The sequence below is a fragment of the Eptatretus burgeri genome, chromosome 10, assembly GCF_056783735.1.
Source record: "Eptatretus burgeri isolate ZD-2024b chromosome 10, Ebu_testis_v1, whole genome shotgun sequence".
Classification (NCBI taxonomy): domain Eukaryota; kingdom Metazoa; phylum Chordata; class Myxini; order Myxiniformes; family Myxinidae; genus Eptatretus; species Eptatretus burgeri.
This window is the reverse complement of record NC_140970.1, coordinates 72,780,449-72,807,948: the sequence shown is the minus strand read 5'-3', so window position 1 is coordinate 72,807,948 and position 27,500 is coordinate 72,780,449. Positions and strand designations below refer to the sequence as shown.

The 27,500-nt window shown below is 46.0% G+C and overlaps 1 protein-coding gene across 1 annotated transcript in view; it reads left to right on the top strand.

Moving 5' to 3' along the window:
• Positions 1–27,500, top strand: part of LOC147018860 (metal cation symporter ZIP14-like) — a 207,044-nt gene that overhangs the window by 99,758 nt on the left and 79,786 nt on the right. Inside the window, exon 4 of the mRNA XM_085898957.1 lies at positions 26,611–26,780. Within this exon, the coding sequence (XP_085755083.1) occupies positions 26,611–26,780 (170 nt within the window). The remainder of the gene's footprint in view (positions 1–26,610; positions 26,781–27,500) is intronic.

Genomic DNA, 27,500 nt, shown 5'->3' with positions numbered 1-27,500 from the left:
AACCGCTAATCTGATTTCAATTATTTTTCAATGGCAGGGAATTCCCCATCTCTGATTGGTATATTTTTATATGTTGTACTTATGGACATTACGCACAGCTTCTAGGAAATGAAATTGCGAGAAAAAAATAAAAATAAATAAAAAGTTCAAGTGGGCGTGGGACGGACCTCATACAAAAAGACACAACGAGACCATGATATCGAGCTTGTGTCCAAGTTTCATCAAGATCGCATCAAACGTCACGGAGCTATGCTCTGGAGAGAGTCACAAACAGACAGACAAGCCGGGAGGCAGACATGGGTAGTCGATGAAGTCGAATTTTGTCGTTTTTCAGCCGTTACTAGCCAACAAAAGTGTCCATAGCAACGGTTCTTTCTCGCACATAACTAGGACATACCATGAACCTACCATACCAGTTTCATGTATATCTGACTCATAGTCTCTGAGATATAACGAACTTCGTTTTTTTTATTGTTTTCGACCAGGGTTCATTCAAAGTCTATCTTCTCCGACAGTTTTCATAGGATCCGGCTGGAAATTTTTGACAATATGGCTGAATGTATTGCCCACAGTCGCTCGTGGCCCGATTGTTGATTTTCGGAAGAAATAAAAATTTGAGATTTTTTTGGAAGATTTCAATGGTCCGTTGCTAGGCAACGGATGGGTCCAGAGCAATGGTTCTCATTTGCACACAACTAGGTCATGGTATGAACCTACCAACCAAGTTTCATCGAAATCGCCATTGTATTAACGGAGCACTGGACCAAACAGAGATACAGACAGACAGACAAACATATCAACAGAAATACTGATAAGGGTAGACTAGATCGACTACCCAACAGACAGACAGACACACAGACACAACGAAAATAATAGTCACTGGTGGCGTCCTCGAACCAATTATTTGACCAAGCTATTAAGGCCCAGTCACACCTTGACGTTTTAGCCAGGAATGGCAACGTATAAAAATCCACGTAAAACGTTGGCGTACGCTGAAGTTTTGAGTTTTTTTTTTTAAGTTTTGGTCGTATTCATAACGTGTTGGTCGTATGCATAACGTATGAGTAACGGGCACAGAACGTTTCGTTCTGTTAAAGATAACTTATACCAACGAATGCTTAGCCTGTTGTCAGCGTTCACAACCTATGCCCAACGATTGTTTAACTTAGGCATAGCGTGCTGCACGTATCGCCAACGAACTCGTGGCATTCTCTGTTAAAAACCTGCCGCACGCAGATTTAAATCATAACCGCCTGAAAATTGGAAGTGTCAACATCGCAGTCACACCTTGACGATTTAGCCAGCATATGCCGACCTATGAAAAATGTGTCTAAAACGCTGGGACACGTCGAATACGTTAGGAGCACGACGAAAAACAATGAAGTACGCTGGCTTATTATGTGGTACATCAAGTACGTCGTGAAATTTCAAGCATGCTGAAAATTTTACGACGTATTCGACGTATGGCTCACAAGTTCCTCATACGCTTGCATAAGTTCTCGGTACGCTCCGCAATCGTTTACACACGTTTGCCACACGTTACTTGTAAGTTACGCATAAGTCGAAACACGTCGAGGTAATGTTTAGCATACCCGAAACTTAATTTTTAACCTACGAGTAGCGTGCTTTGGACCTATGAGTAGTGTGCTTTGAACCTATGTGTAACGTATCTCAAACGCACATTGGCGTATGTAGACGAATTTGATTGACGTCTTCCGGATGACCACAGAACTTACTGAACGTGTTTCTAACTTACAGCTACCGTATAATGGCGTATTGGCAGCGTTTATTGAAATTGGTATATACAAATGGGCTTCACAAGAGGAACCCGTCAGTGTTCCAGACTCCATGTTGAGTAGATGTCAGTGGCAGTAGCAGTAGTAGTAGTAGTAGTAGTAGTAGTAGTTCGAGAGAATTTAGTGATGTCGATGTTATTAGTAGTAGCAGTAGTAGTTCGAGAGAATTTAGTGATGTCGATGTTAGTAGTAGTAGTAGTATTAGTAGTAACAGTAGTAGTTCCAGAGAATTTCGTGATGTCGATGTTAGTAGTAGTAGTAGTAGTAGTAGTAGTAGTAGTAGTAGTAGTAGTAGTTCGAGAGAATTTACTGATGTCGATGTTATTAGTAGTAGTAGTAGTTCGAGAGAATTTACTGATGTCGATGATGGTAGTAGTAGTAGTACTTTCAAGTAACGTGTTGCAAAGTGTGAACAACGTTCGTGTAGCGTGCTTACAAAACGTTACTCATAGGTTAGAAATAAGTTTCGGGTACGCTAAACATTACCTCGACGTGTTTCGACTTATGAGTAACTTACAAGTAACGTGTTTCAACGATCGCATAACGTGCCTACAACTTATGGCCAGCGTAGCGGAACGTGTGAGTCATACGCTGGCATACGTCGTAAAATTTCAAGCATGAAAAAATTCGAGGAAAACCCAAAAGTTCAACGTTTAAAGCCAGCATACTACCACTTATGGCAGTGTTTTTCAGTATGGTCTTAACATATACAAAATGTACCCATAACGTATTTGACGTGTACCAGCGTTTTACACAAATTTTCCAAAAATCGGCATAAGCTAGGTAAAACGTCAAGGTGTGACTGGGCCTTTAGGCCCACGCAACACACTTCATCCCGTTAACCCATTCGACATGAGGGGAAGGTCTGATTGCACGAATACGAATAAAATAACTGCCTGGGGTTCACTATGTTGGGTGGCATTGTCTGAGAGCAGTGGTTTTCAAACTTTTTTTTAGTAGCGACCCAATTTCAGAACCTCTCTACATCGCGTGACCCAAAAGATTCAAAACCCAATTCATAATATGTAAGATAAGATTTCATATGACAAAAGAACATTTACTGTTTACTTTATTCACCATCGTCATGTTTTCATAGACGAGTAAACGGAGAATAGCCGACATTATCCAAATAGTACAGTTGAATGTTTCAGAAGTTTAGTCCGAATGACATTTACATATATCAGTGAGAAGGATGAGCCTGTTTTTCATAAACCAACTTCTCTATTCATGGAGAAGTAGATGACAATGCCATGATCATATCATGCTCCATTTCAAGGCAATTTCTGTACTTTGTTTTAATCACCACCATGGTGGAGAACGACTGCTCACAAAAGTATGATGAAGGATATGCCATGAGAACCTTAATGGCGTGCCTTGACAGGGTCGGGTACGACGGCAGCATTTTGCACCAGAATGTCGACAACGAATTCGTCTGCGCAAGAGCGTGCGCTCCTGAATCCTGATGGAGCTGTACCAGCTCTTCCTATACTGTATCATCTTAATCAGCAATCGAGTCCAGTGGAGCTGTGAAAGGGTCCCGAACCACAGAAAAGGACTGCACATGCAGCTCAGGGAAATAGTGCTCGAACTGTTCAATGAGCGACTGAAGGTGATGTGCTATCTCCCCAGAAAGACTGTCGAGCTCAGTATCATCGTACTGGCAGGTCGTTAGATGTTCCACCAGACGGGGGAAAAGGCTGAAGTGCTTAACAGCTGCTTTGTCTGCCAGTAATTTTAGAGTCGCCAGCAATCCGCTCATTTTATCGTGAAAAATCATGAGGTTGGCGTCTTTGCCTTGGAGGGACCGACCGGATGAGGACATTGAGACGTTCAAAGATGTCAACGAGATAGCACAGTTCTGACAGTCAAGAGTCCGACTCGAGCAACGCTACCCATGCCGTTTTCCCTTGTGTGCATAGGAACTCCTTCAGTTCATCTTTGAGCTCGTAAACGCGCAGAAGAAGGTTTCCTCAAGATAACCATCTGACTTGAGTGTAGAATAGTAAATTCTTATGGTCGGCGTTCATCTCTTGACAGAATAGCCTGAATAACCTCGTGTTGAGGCCGCTCAATTTGATGTGATTCACCATTTTTACGACTTCTGAGAGCATGGGAACCTTGCTCTGCAAGGTTTCTGGCAAAGTACGAGAGGCGAGCGCTTCTCGGTGAATCATGCAGTGTACCATGGAGGTCTGAGGAGCCACCTCAAGCAATTTAGCCTTGAATCCAGAACGCACTCCTAACATTTCTGGCGTGCCGTCTGTTGTAGAACCGAGCAACTTTCTGAAGTCCAGATCATGGTCACGATAAAACTGCTCTACTTTCCCAAAAATGTCCTCGCCTTTGGTGGTGGCCTCCAATGGTTTGATGAGCAGAGGCTCATCGACAAAGTTATCAGCCTTGATGAAGCGGACCCAGACGATGAGTTGGGCGTACGATGCGATATCAGTGGACTCGTCCAACTGTATGGCGTGCCACGGCGATTCCTTGATCTTCTGTACGACCTGAGCCATTACGTCCAGACTCATATCTTCAATTCTGCGTTGGATGGTGTTGTCAGAGAGGGGTTTAACTGCCAGTTTCTTCGCCGCTTCCTCTCCAACCATCAGAGATACCATGTCCTTTGCACATGGCAGCACGAGTTCTTTCGCAATGGAGTGAGGCTTTTTAGTCTTGGCAACATGGAGCAACACTCGATACGAGGCCTCTAATGCCCGAAAATTGGTCTGATGGCATGTACCCTCTCTGTCAAAACGCGTATTCTTCAGTGCAAGAAGTTTCCTCTCAAAGAAGGCTCTCTCCTTATCCTGATAAGGTGCATGTTTTGTAGTCAAATGCCTCTGCAACTTATTTTGTTTCATAGACTCTGCAGAAAGCACTTCGAAACAAATCACACACTGAGGCGTCTGTGCCCCACTTTTATCCACCACGTAGTAAAATCCAAGGTCCAGAAATTTATCCTGGTAACAACGTTCTCGAGATTTGCTGGTGGCCGGTGCTGCCATCACAAATAAGGTCTCGAGTCGTACGTGCAGACGTGAATAGACGTTAATGATAGAGTCAGAGCCTGAGTCTGAGAGGCCGTGGATCAAACCACTAATTTCCCGCCAAAATGAACCGCCCTTCAGCGAGCCCATGCATCGGCTGGATCCCATTCCAAGCGTCATGTTGCGCCGGTTCCCATACTTTGAACGAACTGTTTGTATTGCATCCCGTAAAAGCGAACACCGATCGAAAATACACAATTTTGTTTCACTGCAAGCGGACGCCCGCGACCCCACAAAATTTGCTCGGCGACCCCACTTGGGGTCGCGTCCCCGGGTTTGAAAAACCAAGTTTTAGAGGCATGTGGTTTTGCAGAACTGCAATAATGTATTATATGTATGTATGTTGGGTAGTCTATCTAGTCTACCCTTATCAGTACTAGTGCGGGCCCGTAGGTGAGTTCCAGTATGTGCAGCCCTCTCTCGCCCCTCTCTCTCTCTCGCCCCCTCTCCCTCACCCCCACTCTCACCCCCCCTCTCTCGCCGCCTCCTCTCTCCCCCTCTCTTGAATTGTGACGCCCCTCTCTCTCCCTCCCCTCTCTTGCCCCCTCTCTTGCCCCCCTCTCTTGCCCCCCTCTCTTGCCCCCTCTCTTGCCCCCCTCTCTTGCCCCCCTCTCTTGCCCCCTCTCTTGCCCCCTCTCTTGCCCCCTCTCTTGCCCCCTCTCTTGCCCCCTCTCTTGCCCCCCTCTCTTGCCCCCTCTCTTGCCCCCTCTTGCCCCCCTCTCTTGCCCCCTCTCTTGCCCCCTCTCTTGCCCCCTCTCTTGCCCCCTCTCTTGCCCCCCTCTCTTGCCCCCTCTCTTGCCCCCCTCTCTTGCCCCCTCTCTTGCCCCCTCTCTTGCCCCCTCTCTTGCCCCTCTCTTGCCCCCTCTCTTGCCCCCTCTCTTGCCCCCTCTCTTTCCCCCTCTCTTGCCCCCTCTCTTGCCCCCTCTCTTGCCCCCTCTCTTGCCCCCTCTCTTGCCCCTCTCTTGCCCCCTCTCTTGCCCCCCTCTCTTGCCCCCTCTCTTGCCCCCCTCTCTTGCTCCCCTCTCTTGCCCCCTCCCTCTCTTGCCCCCTCCCCTCTCTTGCCCCCTCCCTCTCTTGCCCCCTCCCCTCTCTTGCCCCCTCCCCTCTCTTGCCCCCACCCCTCTCTTGCCCCCCTCCCCTCTCTTGCCCCCTCCCCTCTCTTGCCCCCCTCCCCTCTCTTGCCCCCCTCCCCTCTCTTGCCCCCTCCCCTCTCTTGCCCCCTCCCCTCTCTTGCCCCCTCCCCTCTCTTGCCCCCTCCCTCTCTTGCCCCCTCCCCTCTCTTGCCCCCTCCCCTCTCTTGCCCCCCTCCCCTCTCTTGCCCCCTCCCCTCTCTTGCCCCCTCCCCTCTCTTGCCCCCTCCCCTCTCTTGACCCCCTCCCCTCTCTTGACCCCCTCCCCTCTCTTGACCCCCTCCCCTCTCTTGACCCCCTCCCCTCTCTTGCCCCCTCCCCTCTCTTGCCCCCCTCCCCTCTCTTGCCCCCTCCCCTCTCTTGCCCCCTCCCCTCTCTTGCCCCCTCCCCTCTCTTGCCCCCTCCCCTCTCTTGCCCCCCTCCCTCTCTTGCCCCCCTCCCCTCTCTTGCCCGCCCTCCCCTCTCTTGCCCGCCCTCTTTCCCCTCCTCTTTCCATCCTCCTCTCTCACTCCTCTCTCTGTAAATGTATTCACAAAAAATAAATAAATAAACAATTGTGATGTCATTCGTGACGTCATATCACCGTGTCAAAGGGCGGAGGAGCTCCTTGTGAGCCAATGGCCATCCATATCTAGAGCCCAACTGTGTCTGCGGACGTCCTCCTGCAGTTGGGTTACTTTTTTATTAGGAGGTTGGTGGCAGGATTTGCACTCCGGCCACTGTAAAACCCTTCATTCCGCAAAGAACACAAACGCATAAAAATCTGAAAACCCACTCCGTGGGAGTACCTCCTGTGCAGCTTCCCTTCGCAGGGCAGCTCACCGGATGGCGGGATTGGGGCAAAGCCTTCGGGACCCCCAATCTTTGATGAAAGGAGGGAAACCACGGGGTATCCTCCCTGGGTCAGATTGTGGGAGAGTGTGTCGGAGTGGTGCTGAGGCGTCGTCTACCAGACGGCGGTGTCCTTGGGTTAACCTGAGGCGGTCCCTTTGGGTGGGTGCCTGGAATGTCATCCCTAAGAGAGGATGATCATCTGAGCTCAAGCGTTTGGACATCGGTATTGCAGCACTCTCTGAGGTTCGGAGACCGGATTGCGGCGAGATAATGGTGGGTGGTTACACCTACTATTGATCTGGTCGCTCTGATGGTTACCATACTCAAGGAGTTGCTGTAGCTGTGTCCAATAAGCTGACCCCAATGATAATTGAGGTCACACCGGTCAACGAGCGTATTATGAGACTAAGGCCTCAGTCACATTTGCCACGGTGGCCGTGGGGTCTCCAAAATCTGCGGCCACTAGCAATTCTACAGCGGCCGCAGTATTTCCACGGTCACACAATGTAGCAGTCACATATGTTTTTCTTTTTCAGGGAGCCGCACGGCGTGTTTATAAATTGTGGAGACCAAAACGTGGGGGTGCCGTTCGGTCTTTGATTTGATGTCGCACGGTGACCTTAGGGCGTCCCTGCGGCAGCAATATAATTTTCAAGGCAGATGCAAGGGGACCTCAAGGTGGCCGCAAGGTGCCCGCAGGGGGGCCTCAGGCGAACGTGCGGCCAGACGGACGGCAACGAGTGGGTATATATACCAGTCCTTTTTTTTACTGAAATAAAAATATAACAGTTCATATAACTGAATATACTATAACTATAATATACCGTGGTCCCCTAGAATCTGAACGGCTAAGCTGTTTGAACAAATTGGAATCCGAACAATTTTTTCGAGAAAGTTTGGCCCTAAAAACCCAATGCATTTTAAAAAACCGAACAAAACGTGGCGTTCATGTTTGTTCACGTGTCTCCCCCACCTGTTCGACCTGCATCTTCGCGCTTTGTTCATTCAGTTCGTCGGTGGAAGTACTCAGTCACATTTGCTCTATGGCGAGGATAAGGCGGCCGTACGCCCTTTGAATTGACTTAAAAGTGCGGCAGCCGCAGAGAAACTGAGGTGGCCTCAGGGTGGCCCTAAGCCGTTTCGCTATATTTTACAGGCTGTAGCGGCGCCGTGGAATTGTAACTGCGGAGTTATAACTTTTTTTCATTTATACGCTTGCCATAGCAATTCGACAAAGCCAAGCTATGACGTAGATGTGTTCCACGTTGACCGTACGTCGGGTGTACGGTGGGCTTGCGTTTTCCGTGGGGCTGCGTAAGCTCTTCTTAATGAACAATGAATTTTCCCAACCCCCAAAAAATTACGGCACCCCCAAGTTTTCGGTCTCCACAATTTATAAACACGCCGTGCGGCTACCCGAAAAATAAAAACATGTGTGACTGCTACATTGTGTGACCGTGGAAATACTGTGGCCGCTTTATAATTGCGAGTGTCCGTACATTTTGTAGACCCTGCGGCCACCGAGCCAAATGTGACTTCGGCCTGACCTCGTGTTTTCACCTTCATTTTTTTTTTAATCATCTTGTGTTTTAATTATGAACAAAGAAGCAATCCGATCACGTGGTATGATGGACTGTCGGGCAAGGATTGAATTTCACAGCAAAACCGGTTGTAATTTTCAATATCCATGATTACGTCAGCCCGATGCGTTTGATGAAAGTGATTGTGGTTCTGGGGGCATCATGTTTGATGAGGTGCTCTGGGGGCAGCGCTCTCGCAGAGTGCGCGAGCGACCGAAACCCAGGCTGGAGCTCGAGCCTGTGTGGGCCTTTGGATGTGGCGATTGTACCAGTTTACATACAATACACCGCCACCGAAGGTCATTTATTTTACCTTAAACATGGGGAATTTCAGTTTAAAGTGTCTTGAAAGTGGGTTTTCTTTGGGTCCACGAACGGATTAATTCACTTTCCATTATTTCTTATTGGGAAAATATTTTTTGAATCCGAACTTTTTGCAATCCGAACAGCCTCCTGGAACGAATTAAATTCGGATTCTGGGGGCACCACTGTGTATAGGCAAACAACTATACTCCGATCTCTATCGGTAGCGCACGGTCGACGCAGACTATCACGGAGGCCATACGTAGGTGCACGGCGGGCGTAGGGGAACCGTGCGTCGAACTTGCGTTGCCCACAGGTAGTCACACAGACCGCAAGGCCACCGTACGGCGACCGTGTAAATAGTGCGGCCACCGTAATTTTCTTGGGGGTTGGGAAAATTCATTTTTCATTGAGAAGAGCTTACGGCAGCCGCACTGAAAACTCAAGCCCACCGCACGCCCTATGTACGGTCGACGTGAAACACATCTACGTCATAGCTTGGCTTGTCTGATTGCTATGGCGAGCGTAGAAATGAAAAAAGTTATAACTCCGCGATTTCATTCCACGGCGACTCTACGGCCTGTAAAATATAGCCAAATGGCGTTGGGCCTCCCTGAGGCCACCTCAGTTTCTCTGTGGCCGCCGCACGTTTCTGTCAATTCAGAGGGCATACGGCCGCCTTATCCTCGCCGTAGAGCAAATGTGACTGAGACCTAAGGATTCGTCACTCCTGAGGTGTCATTTCCCTGGTCTCTGTCTATGCTCCGACTGAGGCGAGTGAGCTCACCGTGAAGGACACATTCTACGCCACGCTCGAGTCTGTGGTTGATCAGTGCCCCAGGCGAGATACACTTCTAGTCTTGGGGGATTTCAATGCATCGACTGGAACTGATAGGGATGGTTATGAGACGTGTGTTGGTCCCCATGGGTCAGGAACTATGAATCAGAATAGCACAAAGTTCCTTGACTTTGCAAGAAGTCATGGACTTAGGGTGGCCGGTTCATGGTTTCAGCTCCCACAAGCTCATCGCTGGACTTGGTATTCCAACGCTGGCGGTGTGGCAAAGGAGATTGACCATGTCCTCGTTGACGGTCGCTGGAGGATGATCCAGAACTGCAGGGTCTACCGGAGTGCTCAGTTCCTCAATACTGACCACCGGCTTGTTGTAGCAACTCTAAAGCTGCACCTTAAATCCTGGAGAATGGTACCATCCCAGCCTTGGCTGGATGTTGGCAAGCTCAAGGATGAAAGAGTGGCTGAGGAGTTTGCGAACAGGCTGAGTGGACATTTGGGGTGTCTGGGTGCTTTGGGGGGTCCTGAAGTGTTTTGGATTACCTTCAAGACCACCGTCCTTGATGTTGCCGGTGGATGTCTTGGAACTCACTGCAGGGCAAAGAAGAATTTTGTCTCTCAAGGGACACTGGATACCATTGACCAGAGTCGCAGGGCCAGGCTGAATTGCAGAGCTGAGCTGTTCAGGGAGCTGAAGCGTAAAACTGTATGTGCACTAAGGATGGACAAGGAGACCTATGTGCAAGCAATCTGTGAGGGGGTTGAGCATCACCTGTGGACAGGTGATTCTCGTCTCGCTTACAGGGGAATTCGCGCATTGCGTTCATCCAAGCCCATCCCTCAGAGCACTGCAGTTAGAGCAGAGAGTGGTAGGCTCTTAACAGAGGAGTCTGAAGTGAACTGGGCCGGTTACTTTGAGCGTTTGTACCAGGCTGATCCCCCAGCTGTCGAGTTGGACGTCAACGGTGTTACAATCCCTGTTGCTGACCCTCCAATCAATTGTGGTCCACCTTCGCTTGTGGAAACACGGGCTGCGGTGAACCGGTTGAAACAGGGTAAAGCTCCAGGGATCTGTGGCATCCATGCTGAACTTCTCAAGGCTGGTGGAAATGCTGCACTCGTGTCGTTGCATGCAGTTTTGTGCTCTGCCTGGAACACAGGCATCATCACAAGTGATTGGAAGAGGGGCCTTGTTGTCCCTCTCTGGAAAGGGAAGGGTGATCGCCAAGACTGCAACAACTACCAAGGGGTGACGCTGCTCTCAGTGCCGGGCAAGTTCTTTGCTCGGATAATTCTTGATAGGGTTCGCCACCATCTGCTTGAGCACCAGAGTCCAGAGCAGTCAGGCTTAACACCACAGAGGTCAACGATTGACCGTATCCTTGCTCTTCGTGTCCTCACCGAACGCAGAGGAGAGTTTCGGCAGGGGCTGCTTGCAGCCTATGTTGATCTCTGTAAAGCGTTCGATTCAGTGAATCGGGATGCCCACTGGAGGATTCTTGGTCTTCGTGCGGTGCCACCAAAACTGATCGATCTGATGTCTGATCTCTACTCTGGTACGGAGAGTGCTGTGAAGTGTGGTGGTACCATCTCTGACTTATTTCCAGTTGTTACTGGAGTTCATCAGGGGTGTGTACTGGCCCCCACACTTTTCAGCACTTGTATGGACTAGATTCTACGGAGGATGTCGGAAAGATCAAGCTGCGGTGCATCGTTTGGGAATGTCAAGATCTCGGACCTAGATTTCGCAGATGATGCAGTCATCTTTGCGGAGACTTTAGATATCCTTTTGGGGGCCCTCGAGGTGCTGAAAGAGGAGTCGGAGCCGCTGGGATTACGGGTTTCTTGGGTCAAAACTAAGATCCAGGCTTTCAATGACATCTTGGATGCTGCTGTCCTGTCTGTGTCTGTTTGTGGTGAGGATGTTGAGGTCATGGAGAGATTCACTTGCCTTGGCAGTGATATTCATGTATCTGCTGGCTGTGAGTCAGAGGTCAATAGACGTCTGGGTCGGGCCTGGGGAGTCATGGATTCACTGGATCATGGGGTGTGGGGCTGCCTGTACCTGTGCGGGAGGACGAAAGTCCGAGTCTTCAGGTCCTTGGTGCTTCACAGTCTTGCTCTGTGGATGCGAGACTTGGACTCTGACCAAGGATCTGAGATGGAGACTTAATTCCTTTGGTACCAGGTCTCTTCGGAGAATCCTTGGCAATCACTGGTCAGATTCTGTGTCCAACGAACGGTTGCTGTGAGAGACTCGGATGAGATTTGTTACCTGCATGGTCCGTGAGCGTCAGTTGCGTCTGTATGGACATGTGGCTCGTTTTCCTGACGCTGATCCTGCTCACCAGATTCTCTCAGCGAGGAAGTCTCGTGAGTGGAGGAGGCCAATGGGCCGACCACGTGCCTCGTGGTTGCAGCAGGTTGACCAGCATTTCAAGGAGATGGGGATGGGCCTGGCATCTGCCTGGGGGAAGGCCAGACGGAGGTCCCTGGAGTACCGGCGGAAAGTGGACGCAGCGACACGCTGTTCTGGCACATGCTCCCATACCTGACCTTACCTTGTCATTGGTGGACAGATAAATGGCCGTAACTTGGGAACCGCTTATCCGATTAATATCAAACCTCAAAAAGGCACATCCGTGGGTCCCCAGCAATATTCCTGGCAAGTTTCAATCAGATTGGACTGTCAATCGTGCAAAAAATAAAAAATAAATAAATAAATAAATAAACATTATTTGTGACGTCATTCGTGATGTCATCGCACCGTGTCTTGTCATTGGTCGACAGATAAATGGCCGTAACTTGGGAACCGCTCGTCCGATTGACATCAAACCTCGAAAAACCACATCTGCGGGGCCCCGTCAATATTCCTCGCAAGTTTCAATATGATCGGACCGGCGGTCGTCGAGAAACTGCGGTCGCAGACAGACAGACAGACACACACACACAGAGATTGCTGGAATTAGATAGATTTCCATCGATATGTTTGTCTGTCTGTATGTTTGTCGGTTCGGTCCAGTGCTCCGTTAATACAATGGCGATTTTGATGAAACTTGGTTGGTAGGTTGGATTGGACCTAGTTGTGTGCAAATGAGAACCGTTGCTATGGACCCATCCGTTGCCGAGCAACGGACCTTTGAATTTTTCAAAAAAATCTCAATTTCTTTTTTTTTCAAAAATCGGGCCATGAGCGACTGGGCAGTACATTCAGCCATATTGTCAAAAATTTCCATCCGGATCCTATGAAAACTGTCGGAGAAGATAGACTTTGAATGAACCCTGGTCTAAAACAATAAAAAAAAACGACGTTTGTTATATCTCAGAGACTATGAGTCAGATATACAATCATGAAACTGGTATGGTAGGTTCATGGTATGACCTAGTTATGTGTGAGAAAGAACCGTTGCTATGGACGCTTTTGTTGGCTAGTAATGGCTAAACGACTAAATTTGACTTGATCGACTCCCCATGTCCGCCTACCGGCTTGTATGTATTTACAGTGGGGAGAACAAGTATTTGATACACTGCCGATTTTGCAGGTTTTCCCACTTACAAAGCACGTAGAGGTCTGTAATTTTTTTTTATCACAGGTACACTTCAACTGTGAAAGACGGAATCTAAAACAGAAATCCTGAAAATCACATTGTATGATTTTTTTAAAGAATTAATTTGCATTTTATTGCATGAAATAAGTATTTGATACATCAGAAAAACAGAACTTAATATTCGGTACAGAAACCTTTGTTTGCAATTACAGAGATCAGACGTTTCCTGTAGTTCTTAACCAGGTTTGCACAGACTGCAGCAGGGATTTTGGCCCATTCCTCCATACAGATCTTCTCCAGATCCTTCAGGTTTCGGGGCTGTCGCTGGGCAACACAGACTTTCAGCTCCCTCCAAAGATTTTCTATTGGGTTCAGGTCTGGAGACTGGCTAGGCCACTCCAGGACCTTGAGATGCTTCTTACGGAGCCACTCCTTAGTTGCCCTGGCTGGGTGTTTCGGGTCGTTGTCATGCTGGAAGACCCAGCCACGCCCCATCTTCAATGCTCTTGTTGAGGGAAGGAGGTTGTTGGCCAAGATCTCGTGATACATGGCCCCATCCATCCTCCCCTCAATACGGTGCAGTCGTCCTGTCCCCTTTGCAGAATAGCATCCCCAAAGAATGATGTTTCCACCTCCATGCTTCACGGTTGGGATGGTGTTCTTGGGGTTGAACTCATCCTTCTTCTTCCTCCAAACACGGCAAGTGGAGTTTAAACCAAAAAGCTCTATTTTGGTCTCATCAGACCACATGACCTTCTCCCATTCCTCCTCTGGATCATCCAGATGGTCATTGGCAAACTTCAGACGGGCCTAGACATGCGCTGGCTTGAGCAGAGGGACCTTGCGTGTGCTGCAGGATTTCAATCCATGATGGCGTAGTGTGTTACTTATGGTTTTCTTTGATACTGTGGTCCCAGCTCTCTTCAGGTCATTGACCAGGTCCTGCCGTGTAGTTCTGGGCTGATCCCTCACCTTTCTCATGATCATTGAGGCTCCACGAGGTGAGATCTTGCATGGAGCCCCAGACCGAAAGAGACTGACTGTTATCTTAAGCTTCTTCCATTTTCTAATAATTGCGCCAACAGTTGTTGCCTTCTCACCAAGCGGCTTGCCTATTGTCCTGTAGCCATCCCAGCCTTGTGCAAGTCTACAATTTGTCCCTAATGTCCTTCGACAGCTCTCTGCTCTTGCCCATTGTGGAGAGGTTGGAGTCTGATTGATTGAGTGTGGACAGCTGTCTTTTATGCAGATAACGAGTTCAAACAGGTGCAGTTAATACAGGTAATGATTGGAGAATGGGAGGGCTTCTTAAAGACAAAACTAATAGGTCTGTGAGAGCCGGAATTCTTACTGGTTGGGAGGTGATCAAATACTTATTTCATGCAATAAAATGCAAATGAATTATTTAAAAATCATACAATGTGATTTTCAGGATTTTTGTTTTAGATTCCGTCTTTCACAGTTGAAGTGTACCTCTGATAAAAATTACAGACCTCTACGTGCTTTGTAAGTGGGAAAACCTGCAAAATCGGCAGTGTGTCAAATACTTGTTCTCCCCACTGTATATCTATTTATGTATGTACATATATATATATATAGAGTTATGGCCACAGGTACAGAGTGTATTATGAGGGAGTTAATCCCCGTTTCTCCTCGGAAGAACCAGACCTGGGGCCACCGCTCACAATTAACTTCCTGGTGCGGTGGGTTGCTAAACAACCACGAAAGCCAATCAGTTAACCACGAGTTCCAGTGTCCACCGTCTAGTTTGCCAATCAACTCGAGGTCACGTGGCCTCCTGACCGGGGAACGTGCCCTCGGCAATGCACCAATCTTATGTTGATCAGATCTTAAGTAATGCAGCCAAGCGTTTACCGCTGGTGCACGCTGACTGATGGGTTAATTCATTTGGGAATTATATTCTCCCATTCTATCTAGGTTCGGACAATGCTGGATGAATGGAAGGAAATGACAATCACAGACAGGTTGAAATGTCAAATAATTTATCATTAAGAAAAATAAATAAACTGAAGGACGGCCGAGCGTTTAACGCTGGTGCACGCTGACTATGACAGGTTCATTAATTTGGGAATTATATTCTCCCATTCTAACTCGGTTCAGACAATGCTGGATGAATGGAAGGAAATGACAATCACGAACAGGTTGAAGCGCTAAATAATTTATTATTAAGAAAAATAAATAAACTGAAGGACTTTTTATTTTCTTGTCAATTAAATGGATGAATTCAAATCAAATGTTCAATCAACAAAATAATCTCAATCAAATAAAGAATTCAACAAGTATTTATAGAAAATGGACAAAGAGCACATGCTTGTCACTATGCCTTGCTTCACAATTAAACACAAGACATGAGTACCCATCAGACCATTCAGGGGGAAAAAGAAATCCGGTCTCGGCTTACCAAGGCAGAAGTTGTCGTGCGCCTATTAAAATAACCCAAATTGTGTAAGCGTGGCTTTCTGCTGTTATCACCAACCGTCAGGAGCTGTTAGTCATCACCAACCGTCATCAGAATCTCTCACTAACTGTCATCAGGGCAGTCCTGCCATCCTTTTGTCGGCGATCGGTGTGGGTGAAACCTCAAGCACAACGTCAGCCAGATGCAGCTTGCCTATTGCCGCATTTCTGCATGAGACCTCCACCTGTCCATTCTCGTGGTCATTCTCTCCTGACCATCGAATGAGATGCAACTCCCACCAAACACATGCCTGGCTTACGACGCCATGTTTGGGGTGCTGGACGAATGCCAGAAATCAGCCATTTGCTGGAACAACCGAGGGGAAACGTGAAGCGCTCACAGAACGTCAACAGTCACTCATCTCCTCCCTTTTCAGCCCGACGCGAAGAAGAGCCGGTTCACGTCTATCGAATGCCGAACGGGATATCGATCGCTGATGGAAAAAGGTGGGTGTCGAATGTCAATGGAAAAAGGTGGGTGTCTGAGGTAAATGATCCGAGACCACAGCCACGTTTGATCGTTAGAATGAACTGTTCGGGAAAAGCTTGCGGTGTGATTAATGACTCAAATGTCCTGTAAGTCCAATGTGAAAATGATAACTAAAATAAATTGTGTATTTCCAAGCCAATGTGTCTTGATGGAAAGGGAATAGAACGAGTGTCCGTTGGGCTATTGGCTATCTTATTGTGAGCATGAATGGTGAATATCGCTCATGCAGAAATGAAAACTGACATGAAATCATACGTCATGAACCTGTCGTGAAGAGGAAAAGGTTATCCCGAGGAAAGGAAGGGAACCTATTCTCTACCCTTCTCCAACGCATCGAAGAGTTAGAATCCCACCAGACAAGGGGACGGGTCTCTTCTGAACATGCATTTATGGAAATAACTGTCTGAGGACCTGGATGTTGAGTGCATTACACGGATATGATTCTAAAATCAACAACAAATCTGAAATAAACAACTAATACATATATTCTATATATGTATATGTATATATATATATATATATATATATATATATATGATCATCTTATATATATATATATATATATATATATATATATATATATATATATATATATATATATATATATATATTTTAAAATACATGTATCGAAGATCTGTAACAATTGGAGACAAAGGGTTTCCAGCCAAAGTGAAGCGAAGAAGAAACCGGAGGACAATTTCTGGATTTACTCCTTGACCACAGCAAGAGTGGAGGGTTTGAAGGTGAAGGAAGAACATGATATCGGTCGGTCTAATAAAGGAGGAGAGGTAATTGGGACCATACTCTGTGCAGAGCGTTGGTGCTGCTTCAGGAGTCTCCTTGGCTATTGGGCACAATCATGGACGTGTCGCCACTCCGACACAGTATACCAGCATGCTGGCACTCATTTTGCCAACCTCGGAAGGAAGGATGACAGGCCGAGTTAATCCCACCTGGTATTAATTCAACAGCTGAGCAGGATTTGAACTCAGGACCCTAGGATCCAAAGCTTGCCGCCCTAACCATTAAGCCAACACCAGGTAATAAATGTGAGAGATTAAAAAAAAAATAAAAAAAACTTCAGAAACCATGATTTACAGTGGCCTGCAAAATATTTCACCCCCCCTCTCCCTTCCAAAGTTTTCACATTTTGATGCCACCTGAGCTTATTTAATGATGCTTTCAAATCAAACTTAATATATCAAGTCTGCTCCAAAGTGATAAAGCTAAAAACTGCTCCAAAGTGATAAAGCTAAAAAAAAAATGCAGATAAAATGTGAATAAGTTTATCAGAGTAAATCAGATGAGTCTCAATTGCAAAAGTATTCAAATCCTTTGCCGAATTAACCCTAAATCACTTCAGGAGCAAATCATTTGTTTGAAAGATTACAAAATAAGTGTAATAGGTTTCATCTGGATGCAACAAGTGGGTTAACTTAAAAATTGAGCTTCCCCCACTTATCTTAGGAGTTTTACGGTGCAACTCACTTTGTCAACCTACAAGGCAAACATGAAGACCAATGAACTTTCCAAAGAAGTCAGATATAAAGTAGTGGGAAGCACCGTTCAGGAGAGGGTTATAAGAAGTTTTCAGTCATGCATTATCCCTTTGGGTATGGTGAAATCCATCATTAAGAAGTGGAAGAGGCATCATACCACCCACACTATACCCAGATCAGATCACCCATCCAAACTCAGCAGCCAGGTAAGCAGGAAACTGGTTGGGGATGTCACTAAATCCAACAACGACTTTGAAAGATTTGCAAGGCTCTATGTCTGAGATTGGGTCAGTGTTCATGAATCAACAATATCAGGCCAGGTCAGGTATGGGAGCATGCGCCAGAGCAGCGTGTTGCTGTGTCCACTTTCCGCTGATACTTCAGGGGGCGTCCATCTGGCAATTCCGCAGACAAATGCCTGACCCATGCCCATCTCCTTGAGATGCTGATCAACCTGCTGCAACCATGAGGTACGTGGTTGGCCCATGGCCTCTTCCACTCACGAGGCTCCCTTGCTGAGAGAATCTGTTGAGCAGGATCAGTGTCATGTCCATACAGCCACAGCTGACACTCACGGACAATGCAGGTAACAAATATCATTTAAGTCTCTCTCAGCAACCACTCATTGCACACAAAGTCTGACCAGCAATAGCCAAGGATTCTCTGAAGAGACCTAGTTCCAAAGGAATGAAGTCTCCATCTCAGATTCCTGGTCAGAGTCCAAGTCTCACATCCGAAGAGCAAGACTGAAAGCACCAAGGACCTGAAGACTCATAATTTCGTCATCCTACACATGTACCGACAGCGCCACACCCCATGATCCAATGAATCCATGACTCCCCAGGCGTTTCTCAGACGTCTGTTGATATCTGGCTTACAGCCAGCAGAGACATGAATATCACTGCCAAGGTAAGTGAATCTCTCTGTGACCTTGACATCCTCACCACAAATGGGTACAGACAAGATAGCAGCATCCAAGATGTCATAGTTTTGACCCAGGAAACCCATAATCCCAGAAGTTCAGACTCCTCATTCAGCACCTCGAGCGCCCCCAAATGGATATCCAGATTTTACGCAAAGATGACTGCATCATCTGAAAAATCAAGGTCAGAGATCTTGACATTTCCAAATGACGCACCACAGCTTGATCTCTCCGACATCCTCCCCAGAATCCAGTCAATACAAGCGCTGAAAAGTATGGGAGCCAGTACACACCCCTGACGAACTCCAGTAACAACTGGAAATTCGTCTGAGATTGTATCACCACATCTCATAGCACTCTCACTACCAGAGTATCATTCAGACATCAGATTGATCAGTTTTGGTGGTTCCCCACGAAGACCAAGAATCCTCCAGAGGGCATCCCGATTCACTGAATCAAACGCTTTACAGAGATCAACATAGGCTGCAAGCAGCCCCTGCCAAAACTCTTGTCTGTGTTCAGTGAGGACCCAAAGGGCTAGGATCCAGTCAATCATTGACCTCTTTGGTGAAAAGCCTGACTGCTCTGTGCGCTGGTGCTCAAGCAGATGGTGGTGAACCCATCATGAATTATCCAAGCAAAGATCTTATCCGGCACTGATAGCGGCATCACCCCTCGGTAGTTGTTGCAGTCCTGGCGATCACCCTTCCCTTTCCAGAGAGGGACAACAGTGCCCATCTTCCATTCAGTTGGGATGATGCCTATATGCAATGACACGAGTACAACATTTCCACCAGCCTCGAGGTTCAGAATGGATGCCATAGATCCCAGGAGCTTTACCCCCATTTCAACCAGTTCACCAAAGCCTGTGTTTCCACAAATGAAGGTGGATCACAGTTGATTGGAGTGTCAGCAATCAGGATAGCAATATCCCTGACTTCCAACTCAACAGCTGGTGGATCAGCTTGGTTCAGCCATTCAAAGTAACTAGCCCAGCGGTCCTTCACTTCGGACTCTGTCAAGAGCCCTCCACCCTCTGCTTTAACTGCAGTATCCCGAGCGACTGACTTGGAGGAACGCAATGCGCAAATTTTCCTGAAAGCAGGATGAGAATCGCTTGACCACAGGTGATGTGCGAGGAATCTGTGAGGGGGAGTCGAGCATCGGCCTCCTTCTCCACCCTCAGCACATGTACAGTTTTATGCCTCGACTCCCTGAACAGCTCAGCTCTGCCATTATGCCTGGCCCTGCAACTCTGGTCAATCGTATTGTAGATACTCATACACGTCAGTACAATTTTAAAACATTTATTGAACAAACAAACAGATTATATGTGCCAGCACAGGAGATCCTGGACAGACAAATTTACTTTCAACATATCTTTCAACATAACCGGAGAATATTTGTCTTTATATAGTTTCCCGTAAGACACAGTAATTTATAATTTTCTGACGCTGACGCCAGTTTGCCCAGTCTTGACAATTTCCAGGTGAACCTTATCTTCAGTCTTCTTTGACAGCTCCTGCTTAAATGGTTGGAACACATATTCAAACCCAGACATATTAATCGCACAGAACGTGAGAATGACATCAAACGCCAACCCTAATGGCCATTAAAACAAGTTTCCATCTTCTGTAGGTTAAAAATCTGTCTGCTTCTCCCAAAACTGGGAAGATATATTATCTTGAAGCGACCAGAGCTTCGTGAATACATCTGGACATCTCAAATCCACATTCCCACTTGTTTGTGTCTTCCATACAAAATTCTCAAGATAGTTCTACATGACAGGCAATTCTTCTTTATATTCAACTTACTGGCAAAGTTCAACCTGCTTACACATTTAATATACAGGTGATCTTTCCATACAGAGGCGAAATATAATTATGTTAATTCCAAATGGATACAAACTTAAAACATCATATCATATTTGAGTACATTTATTTCAGGATTAATATATTTTATTTTAATATCAGGTTTTAATAATCATCAATTTATTTATTTTATCACCCCCAAACCCATCATGATAAAATATTTCAACTGTATCTAGTGTCCTTTGTGAGACAAAATTCTTCTTTGCCCTCCTGTGAGCTCCACACATCCACCGGCAACATCGAGGATGGTAGTGTTGAAGGCAATCCACAACTCTTCAGGATTCCCCAAAGCACTAAGAAATCTGTCACATGGACAGAAATAATAGTTGCAAGGTTTTGTGGAGAATCTACAGGTTCCTGTCATTGGGGATGGCTTTTCAGGAGGAAAAGGCCTGCTTTCTGGCAATTCCCTCATTGCATGAATCGTTTTGCAGGTTTGCAGGAGATGTCAACCAGTGAGGGAAGAGAAGAGAGATATAGAGAGATTTAATGCAAAATGATTACCAGGCACTGTTTATGTCCAGAGATGAGATGGTATGCAGCAGGCCAGATAAATGTGCCTAATTAAACTGTCCATCACAGTGAGGCCTTTGAAGACTACCAATATGAGAAATAATTTCAAAAGTACATGATCTGAGGAGCCAAAGGGAGCAGAGGAAGAGCAGAAAGTTGAACATTAGTCAAATCAAATAGATTGTGGTAAATTCACATTTGGTAAATATGGGTTAGGAATCCAACAGATGGTGTAATGCCAGAAATGTCACAAAAGTCCTTGGCTGTAGTACCATGGACAGTGGTGTGAGAGTCAACACCAAGCTAGCTGGAATGGTGGCAGTTGAAGTTGTCACCTATTAGAAAAAGAGTTGAGGTAGGAAGATATCAGTGAGTTAGAGCTGATACAGCCTTACACAGTTGAGAGGGCTGAAGACTACACACATGCACAACAAATTTCTGTGGTGAGTAATGTGGATCTTGAGATATTCCATTGGGATGGGGGGCTTGTAGTGGGGCAAGATGGAAAGCTGGGTATTCCATTGAGATTGGGTTCTTGTGATGTAGACCGCATGACAGCCACAAACACAAAGAAGCAGGAGATCAGTAAAAGTGTTACAAGGAATAATCAGGAAGGGAGATGAGCAAGTCCTAGATATCCTGTGAGGGGAAAATGTTTCTGTTGAACAGAAAACTTCTTTGGATGGGGCAGTGATGGGTAGAAAGGGTCTATAAGATTGAAACAAAGGTTGCTTATTTCCTTGGAGCAGATGTAAATGATTGGGTGTTGCATCATTGAGTAAGCATGATAGGTAGTGGGGAAAGATGAAAAGCTGGGTTTGTGGCTTGGTTCTATTGGGGGCATGAACAGTAGGGTGGTCCAAAAAAATGAAAGTTCGAATTTCTCACGGGCATGTTTGCCAAATCGTTCCTGACGTTGAAAAACGCAAAGAAACAAAAAATTAGCAGATTTGGAGGTGGTTTAGGGGTCCATCAAAGTCTCTCAACGGATTCATTATAATGTCACAATACTAATAGGAAAAATGAAAGGAAAGAGCATAAAATGTTCTCAGTGGGCAGTGGGAAACTGGCGGTCGGTGAATTTCTCCAATGGTTGATCCAAGAGGAACAGTTCCGTGTAGAACACGCCATACTCACTCACTCTGGGAATCAAAAAGAAGAAGAAAAAAATTAGAGATAAAAAAAAAGAAAAATAAAAGAGTACTTTTAACACCGACCGACAGTGAACCGAAAGCTCAACTGACGTCTCCCTCTCTCCCACTGACGTCTTCTTCTCTCCCACCGGATGTAGCAACCCCCACTGGATGTAACAACTTCCTTCCTCTTGATGGACCCCTCAATATTTTTGGAACTGTCGCAAATTTGGCCAGGAGTATTTTCTAGTCAGGTAGAACAAAATAATCAACATGCCCTAAGAATATCCAAATTTTGAATTTTTCCCTTATGATTTTGGACCACCCTAATGAACAGTGATGTTGGGGGGTCGGGTGGGGGGGGCAGGTGGTGGCACGTGTTGGGTTAAAATCTGAAGAGGCGGAGCCAGCGAGTATAGATCGAGGTTGGACTTGTGTGTCTGCATTTATATCAAGGCAGTTTCTGTTTTAGAATACGAATGTTGGCAGTGCTGTCACACATCATGTTGAGGATGAAGAGTAGGGTCAGAGAAGGACGCATTGTATTTGCATGCTGGATTTATTGCAAATCGGTTTGTGTACTGCCCAATCATGGAGAAGGCAAGACACAAGCGAGCTTTCTGGGACACTACTGTACCAGTCAAAAGTTTTAGAACACCCCCATCACTGTAATACTGTTACGAATTTGGAAAACTATCACACACAACATTCAGGTTCCTATAGCTCAGTTATCTCGGTAAGTACGTGTTTTATAGATGCCTCCCCTTCCTTTGTTTAATGGGTAAATAAATGTAAATGTGCTGTGATTTATTTTAGGAAACCCTAATCCTCAATAACAGTAAACAGAAATGACGGTTACAAAAAGTATGGTGCAGAAAGAACGACAACTCCCACCCACCGATGCACTGGGCAGCGCGCCGAGGGGGGAGGGGTTGTCACGCCGGAAGCGAGGCGCGCCCGAGAGATAAAAAGGAATGAGAAGAAGACAGAGCAAGCCAGCCAGCTTGGAGGGAGCCAGCGAGAAGGAGAGAGATTTTAAAAGGAGATTCTCTTCACCGTCCTCGTGGCCATCCACCCTGGTCCTCACCCTCATCCGCCGCCTCCTCCTCCTCGATTCACATCAGCTGGGTTCGGCTGCGCTGGTCCGTCTGACAGAGCTCCGGAAAGAAGGGGACGCCCAGCCGTGCACTCGCGGCCAGGTAGCCAGCCATCCTGATCTGCAGCCCGCCTGTCCTCCGGGCTGAAGGTTTTAATAAAGACCATTGGGGTCCGTGTGTGTGTGTGTGTGTGTGTGTGTGTGTGTGTGTGTGTGTGTGTGTGTGTGTGTGTGTGTGTGTGTGTGTGTGTGTGTGTGTGTGTGTGTGTGTGTGTGTGTGTGTGTGTGTGTGTGTGTGTGTGTGTGTGGCGCCAGTCAATAAGTACTGAATTGCACAAGTGCCGTGCTGTATATATACTTGCATTTATTATATTCGGTATAGTTCTACTCTTCTGTGTTCCCTAGTTCCCCATTATTGCATTAGAAATAAATATCCCCATTTGTTAAATGTTCTCATCTCGTTGTGTCCATTCTTGCATTGACCGAGCGTGTCACGTGTTGGGAAGTGAGCAGCCATTGCCGGAGTAACAGGGTAAACGGGACCGACGGAACTCGGCGATTAAACCGCTCGGGATCGCACACGGAACAAGCACGCTAAGCCGCTTGTTTCGTACGAGTGCCGTCGAGGATGAACTTCCCTGGTAGTTTGGACCACGTGGGTATTTAGGTAAATTGAAATTGGCAATCGACCCTACCCACATGGCCTGTCTATTGGCGGATTCGGTCCAAAAGAAAGGACCCGTGCTCTTCGGACTTTTCCGAACACTACGATCTCAATTCCGGGCGATCGGTCGAGCCGACTCTACTGCTCCATCTCGTGGTCGTGCTCACGGCCGACGTCCCGGCCCCGCAACAATATTACGTCCACAAGATCTAGTAGAGACACAACCATTAATAATGGTGCCCAAACGTAAAACAATTGACAAAATTAATTGTGCCAAAGGCAGAGAAAGGTTATGACATTGTGCGAAAACGAGAGTTGTTAGTTAGATAAGTTGGAAAGAAGTGAAAGTGCAGCATCTGTGGGTCGCCATTACGGGATCGATGAATCGATTGTACTGTGAACGTGTGTCAAATATCCATTCAAGTGCTCCCACTCCTTAAAGCACAAACACTTCATTCCAGTCCTGTGATAATCATATTGAAAGGATGGAAAAAGCACTTGATGTTTGGATCGATGATCAAACAGAAAAAAAAATGCCTGAGTGGACTGGTGTAAGGGAGAAATCATTACAGATTTACCATCGTTTTCACGAGCCACTCAGAACCGAAGACTCCAGTTCAAACATGGCTCATGGAACTAATCGAGGCGAAGGGATTTATGCTGGAGCAGGTTTTTTAATGCCGAAGAGACAGGAATATTTTGGAAGAGGATGCCATCTCACACCTTCCTCTCCAAGCAGGGAAGATCTGCTCTGGATCAAGCTGGCTTAGGATCGTCTTACCCTTCTTCTGTGCGGCAATGCAGCAAGTGACTTTATCATGATCCAACAGTCATCACAAGTTCTACATCCACATCTTTCTAACCTCCACCCTCCCCTCTCCAACAGCATCATCCCGAGTTAAGTCTTGTGTTTTCTATTTGGGACAGAGTACAGTACGAAAAGTACATATGTTTACCCTCACCCACCTCGCTGTTTTATAATAAATTTAAAAGCTAAAAGGCTTGTGTTTTTGTGTATTTTATGCTGTATTTATTTTATTTGTATATTTACGCAGTTATTTCAATTGTGATATGTTTATTTCTGGCTGCTGTCGGTCTTCCTTTATATTTCCTCGAAGCTTATGAACCAATTTTTTCTTTATTGTTATTATTATTATTTTTTCTTTCTTCTTCGACCGCCCCCCCCCCCTTCCCATTGGCCCTTGATTTTAATTATTGTGGCATTTTCCAGGAACCTAACCCCCATGATATTTGAGGGTTTACTGTATACAGGTATACACATTGAGATGGTTTTGTGACATGCATTCAGTAGGATCTCGTTATTTTAAAAACCATAACTTTGATTATAGGATTTTTGACAGCCAAAATGTTTTTCATTTAGCTTGTTGACACTGCTTCTGTGTTTTACTTTCAGTGTGGTGCTACGGTATGCTTAGTGTGACACTGATTAACTTGTTCTCCCTGTTGGGCATCGTCATCGCACCACTGCGGCAGAAGCCATACTTTCCTCAAGTTTTGGTTTTCTTTCTGTCACTAGCCATGGGAACCCTCACTTCAACTGCCATGTTACAACTGATACCAGAGGTTGAGTCACCTTCAAAATTGAGCATTCTGATGTCTTCTGTGTCATTTCACTTGATATACAAGTACCATGAGGAAAATTGTGTCTCACCATTGAGAATTACACTGGCTTATGGAACATTTGAGCCACAAATAATCTTCAAAAACTACAAATCACGTTCCAATAAAATCGTTTGATTGGACCATCTCTTCTCTGAAATTGTCAGGATAAATAATTATGCTTGGTCTAATTCCATCTTTTTATTTATCTAATCACAATGCTGATGTTGCTCTTTTGACCTCTCTCCTTCTCTTCTGCTTAATTTTTTTTCCTCTATCTCCCCCCGCTCTTATCTCTCTCGCTCGCTCCCTGCCTCTCTCTCTCGCTCTCTCGCTCGCTCCCTGCCTCTCTCTCTCTCTCTTGCTCTCTCTCTCCCTGCCCCTCTCTCTCTCTCTCGCTCCCTGCCTCTCTCTCTCTCTCTCGCTCCCTGCCCTCTCTCTCTCTCTCTCTCTCTCTCTCTCTCTCTCTCTCTCTCTCTCTCTCTCTCTCTCTCTCTCTCTCTCTCTCTCTCTCTCTCTCTCTCTCTCTCTCTCTCTCTCTCTCTCTCTCTCTCTCTCTCTCTCTCTCTCTCTCTCTCTCTCTCTCTCTCTCTCTCTCTCTCTCTCTCTCTCTCGCTCCCTGCCTCTCTCTCTCTCTCTCTCTCTCTCTCTCTCTCTCGCTCCCTGCCTCTCTCTCTCTCTCTCTCTCTCTCTCTCTCTCTCTCTCTCTCTCTCTCTCTCTCTCTCTCTCTCTCTCTCTCTCTCTCTCTCTCTCTCTCTCTCTCTCTCTCTCTCTCTCTCTCTCTCTCTCTCTCTCTCTCTCTCTCTCTCTCTCTCTCTCTCTCTCTCTCTCTCTCTCTCTCTCCCTCTCTCTCTCTCTCTCTCTCTCTCTCTCTCTCTCTCTCTCTCTCTCTCTCTCTCTCTCTCTCTCTGCTCTCTCTCTCTCTCTCTCTCTGCTCTCTCCCTCTCTCTCTCTCTCTCTCTCTGCTCTCTCTCTCTCTCTCTCTCTCTCTCTCTGCTCTCTCCCTCTCTCTCTCTCTCTCTCTCTCTCTCTCTCTCTCTCTCTCTCTCTCTCTCTCTCTCTCTCTCTCTCTCTCTCTCTCTCTCTCTCTCTCTCTCTCTCTCTCTCTCTCTCTCTCTCTCTCTCTCTCTCTCTCTCTCTCTCTCTCTCTCTCTCTCTCCCCCCCCTTTCTCTCTCTCCCCCTCCCCACCCTTTCAATTTGACTTCATTAACACTATTTTGGTGATGCTTAATCTCTTGGTTCTGGATTCCTTTTTCCTTTCTCTTTTTTTTTGTCTGGCTTGTGATTTCAGTGTGGGGTTATGGCTTCCTGTGTGTGACGATCATCTCTCTCTCATCACTGATGGGTGTGGGCTTGGTGCCTTTCATGAGAAAGGTTTTCTTCAGGAGGCTACTCATGTACTTCATTGCCCTTGCTATTGGAACACTTTCATCAAATGCACTCTTTCAGTTGATTCCTGAGGTAATTAGTTAGTCTTCTTTATTTGGTGACCATGCTGCCTTGTGAAATGTATGAGAAAATTTGTGTTTCTTTTGAACGAATTAAAATACCACCAGCCAGCAAAGTTTCTACATTGTAAATGGAAACAACTTAATATATTAGTTTAAGGAATAAGTTATTTGTTATTTGTTCACTTGGTAGTTATAAAAATGATTTTACTGTTATTCATACTTTGTGATTTATTTATTACATACTTTGTGATTTTCAATTCAGCATCATGTAAGTACTTTACATTTGCTAGCCTCACTCTCACTCCCTCACTGCTTCACACTGTTTTTACTTTCTTCTTTTCCTCACAACTACTTTTTAAGTTATTTGTTGAACAGTAATGGCTATTCATAATATTCACATGGAATAATGTTAAGCACAGGCTGTTTTTTTTTGTGGTTGTTGTTGATCATAGCAATAACAAAATTATTCAGAAACCCTAACACTTAACAAAAATGTAACCATGTAATGGTAAAGTACTATTATATGTTCGACAAGTGACTTGAAAGAAATTCGGTGATTATTATTATTATTATTATTCTTTTTTTAATTATATATTTTTTTTCCATGACAACAGAAGGATGTTTGTAAATACCCTGGTTTACGCCATAAAATATGCTGAGTTTCTAATGGGGCTGTTGGAAACGCATCCTGTGATATAGATCTCAAGACCAGTGAATGATGGCATCCAAT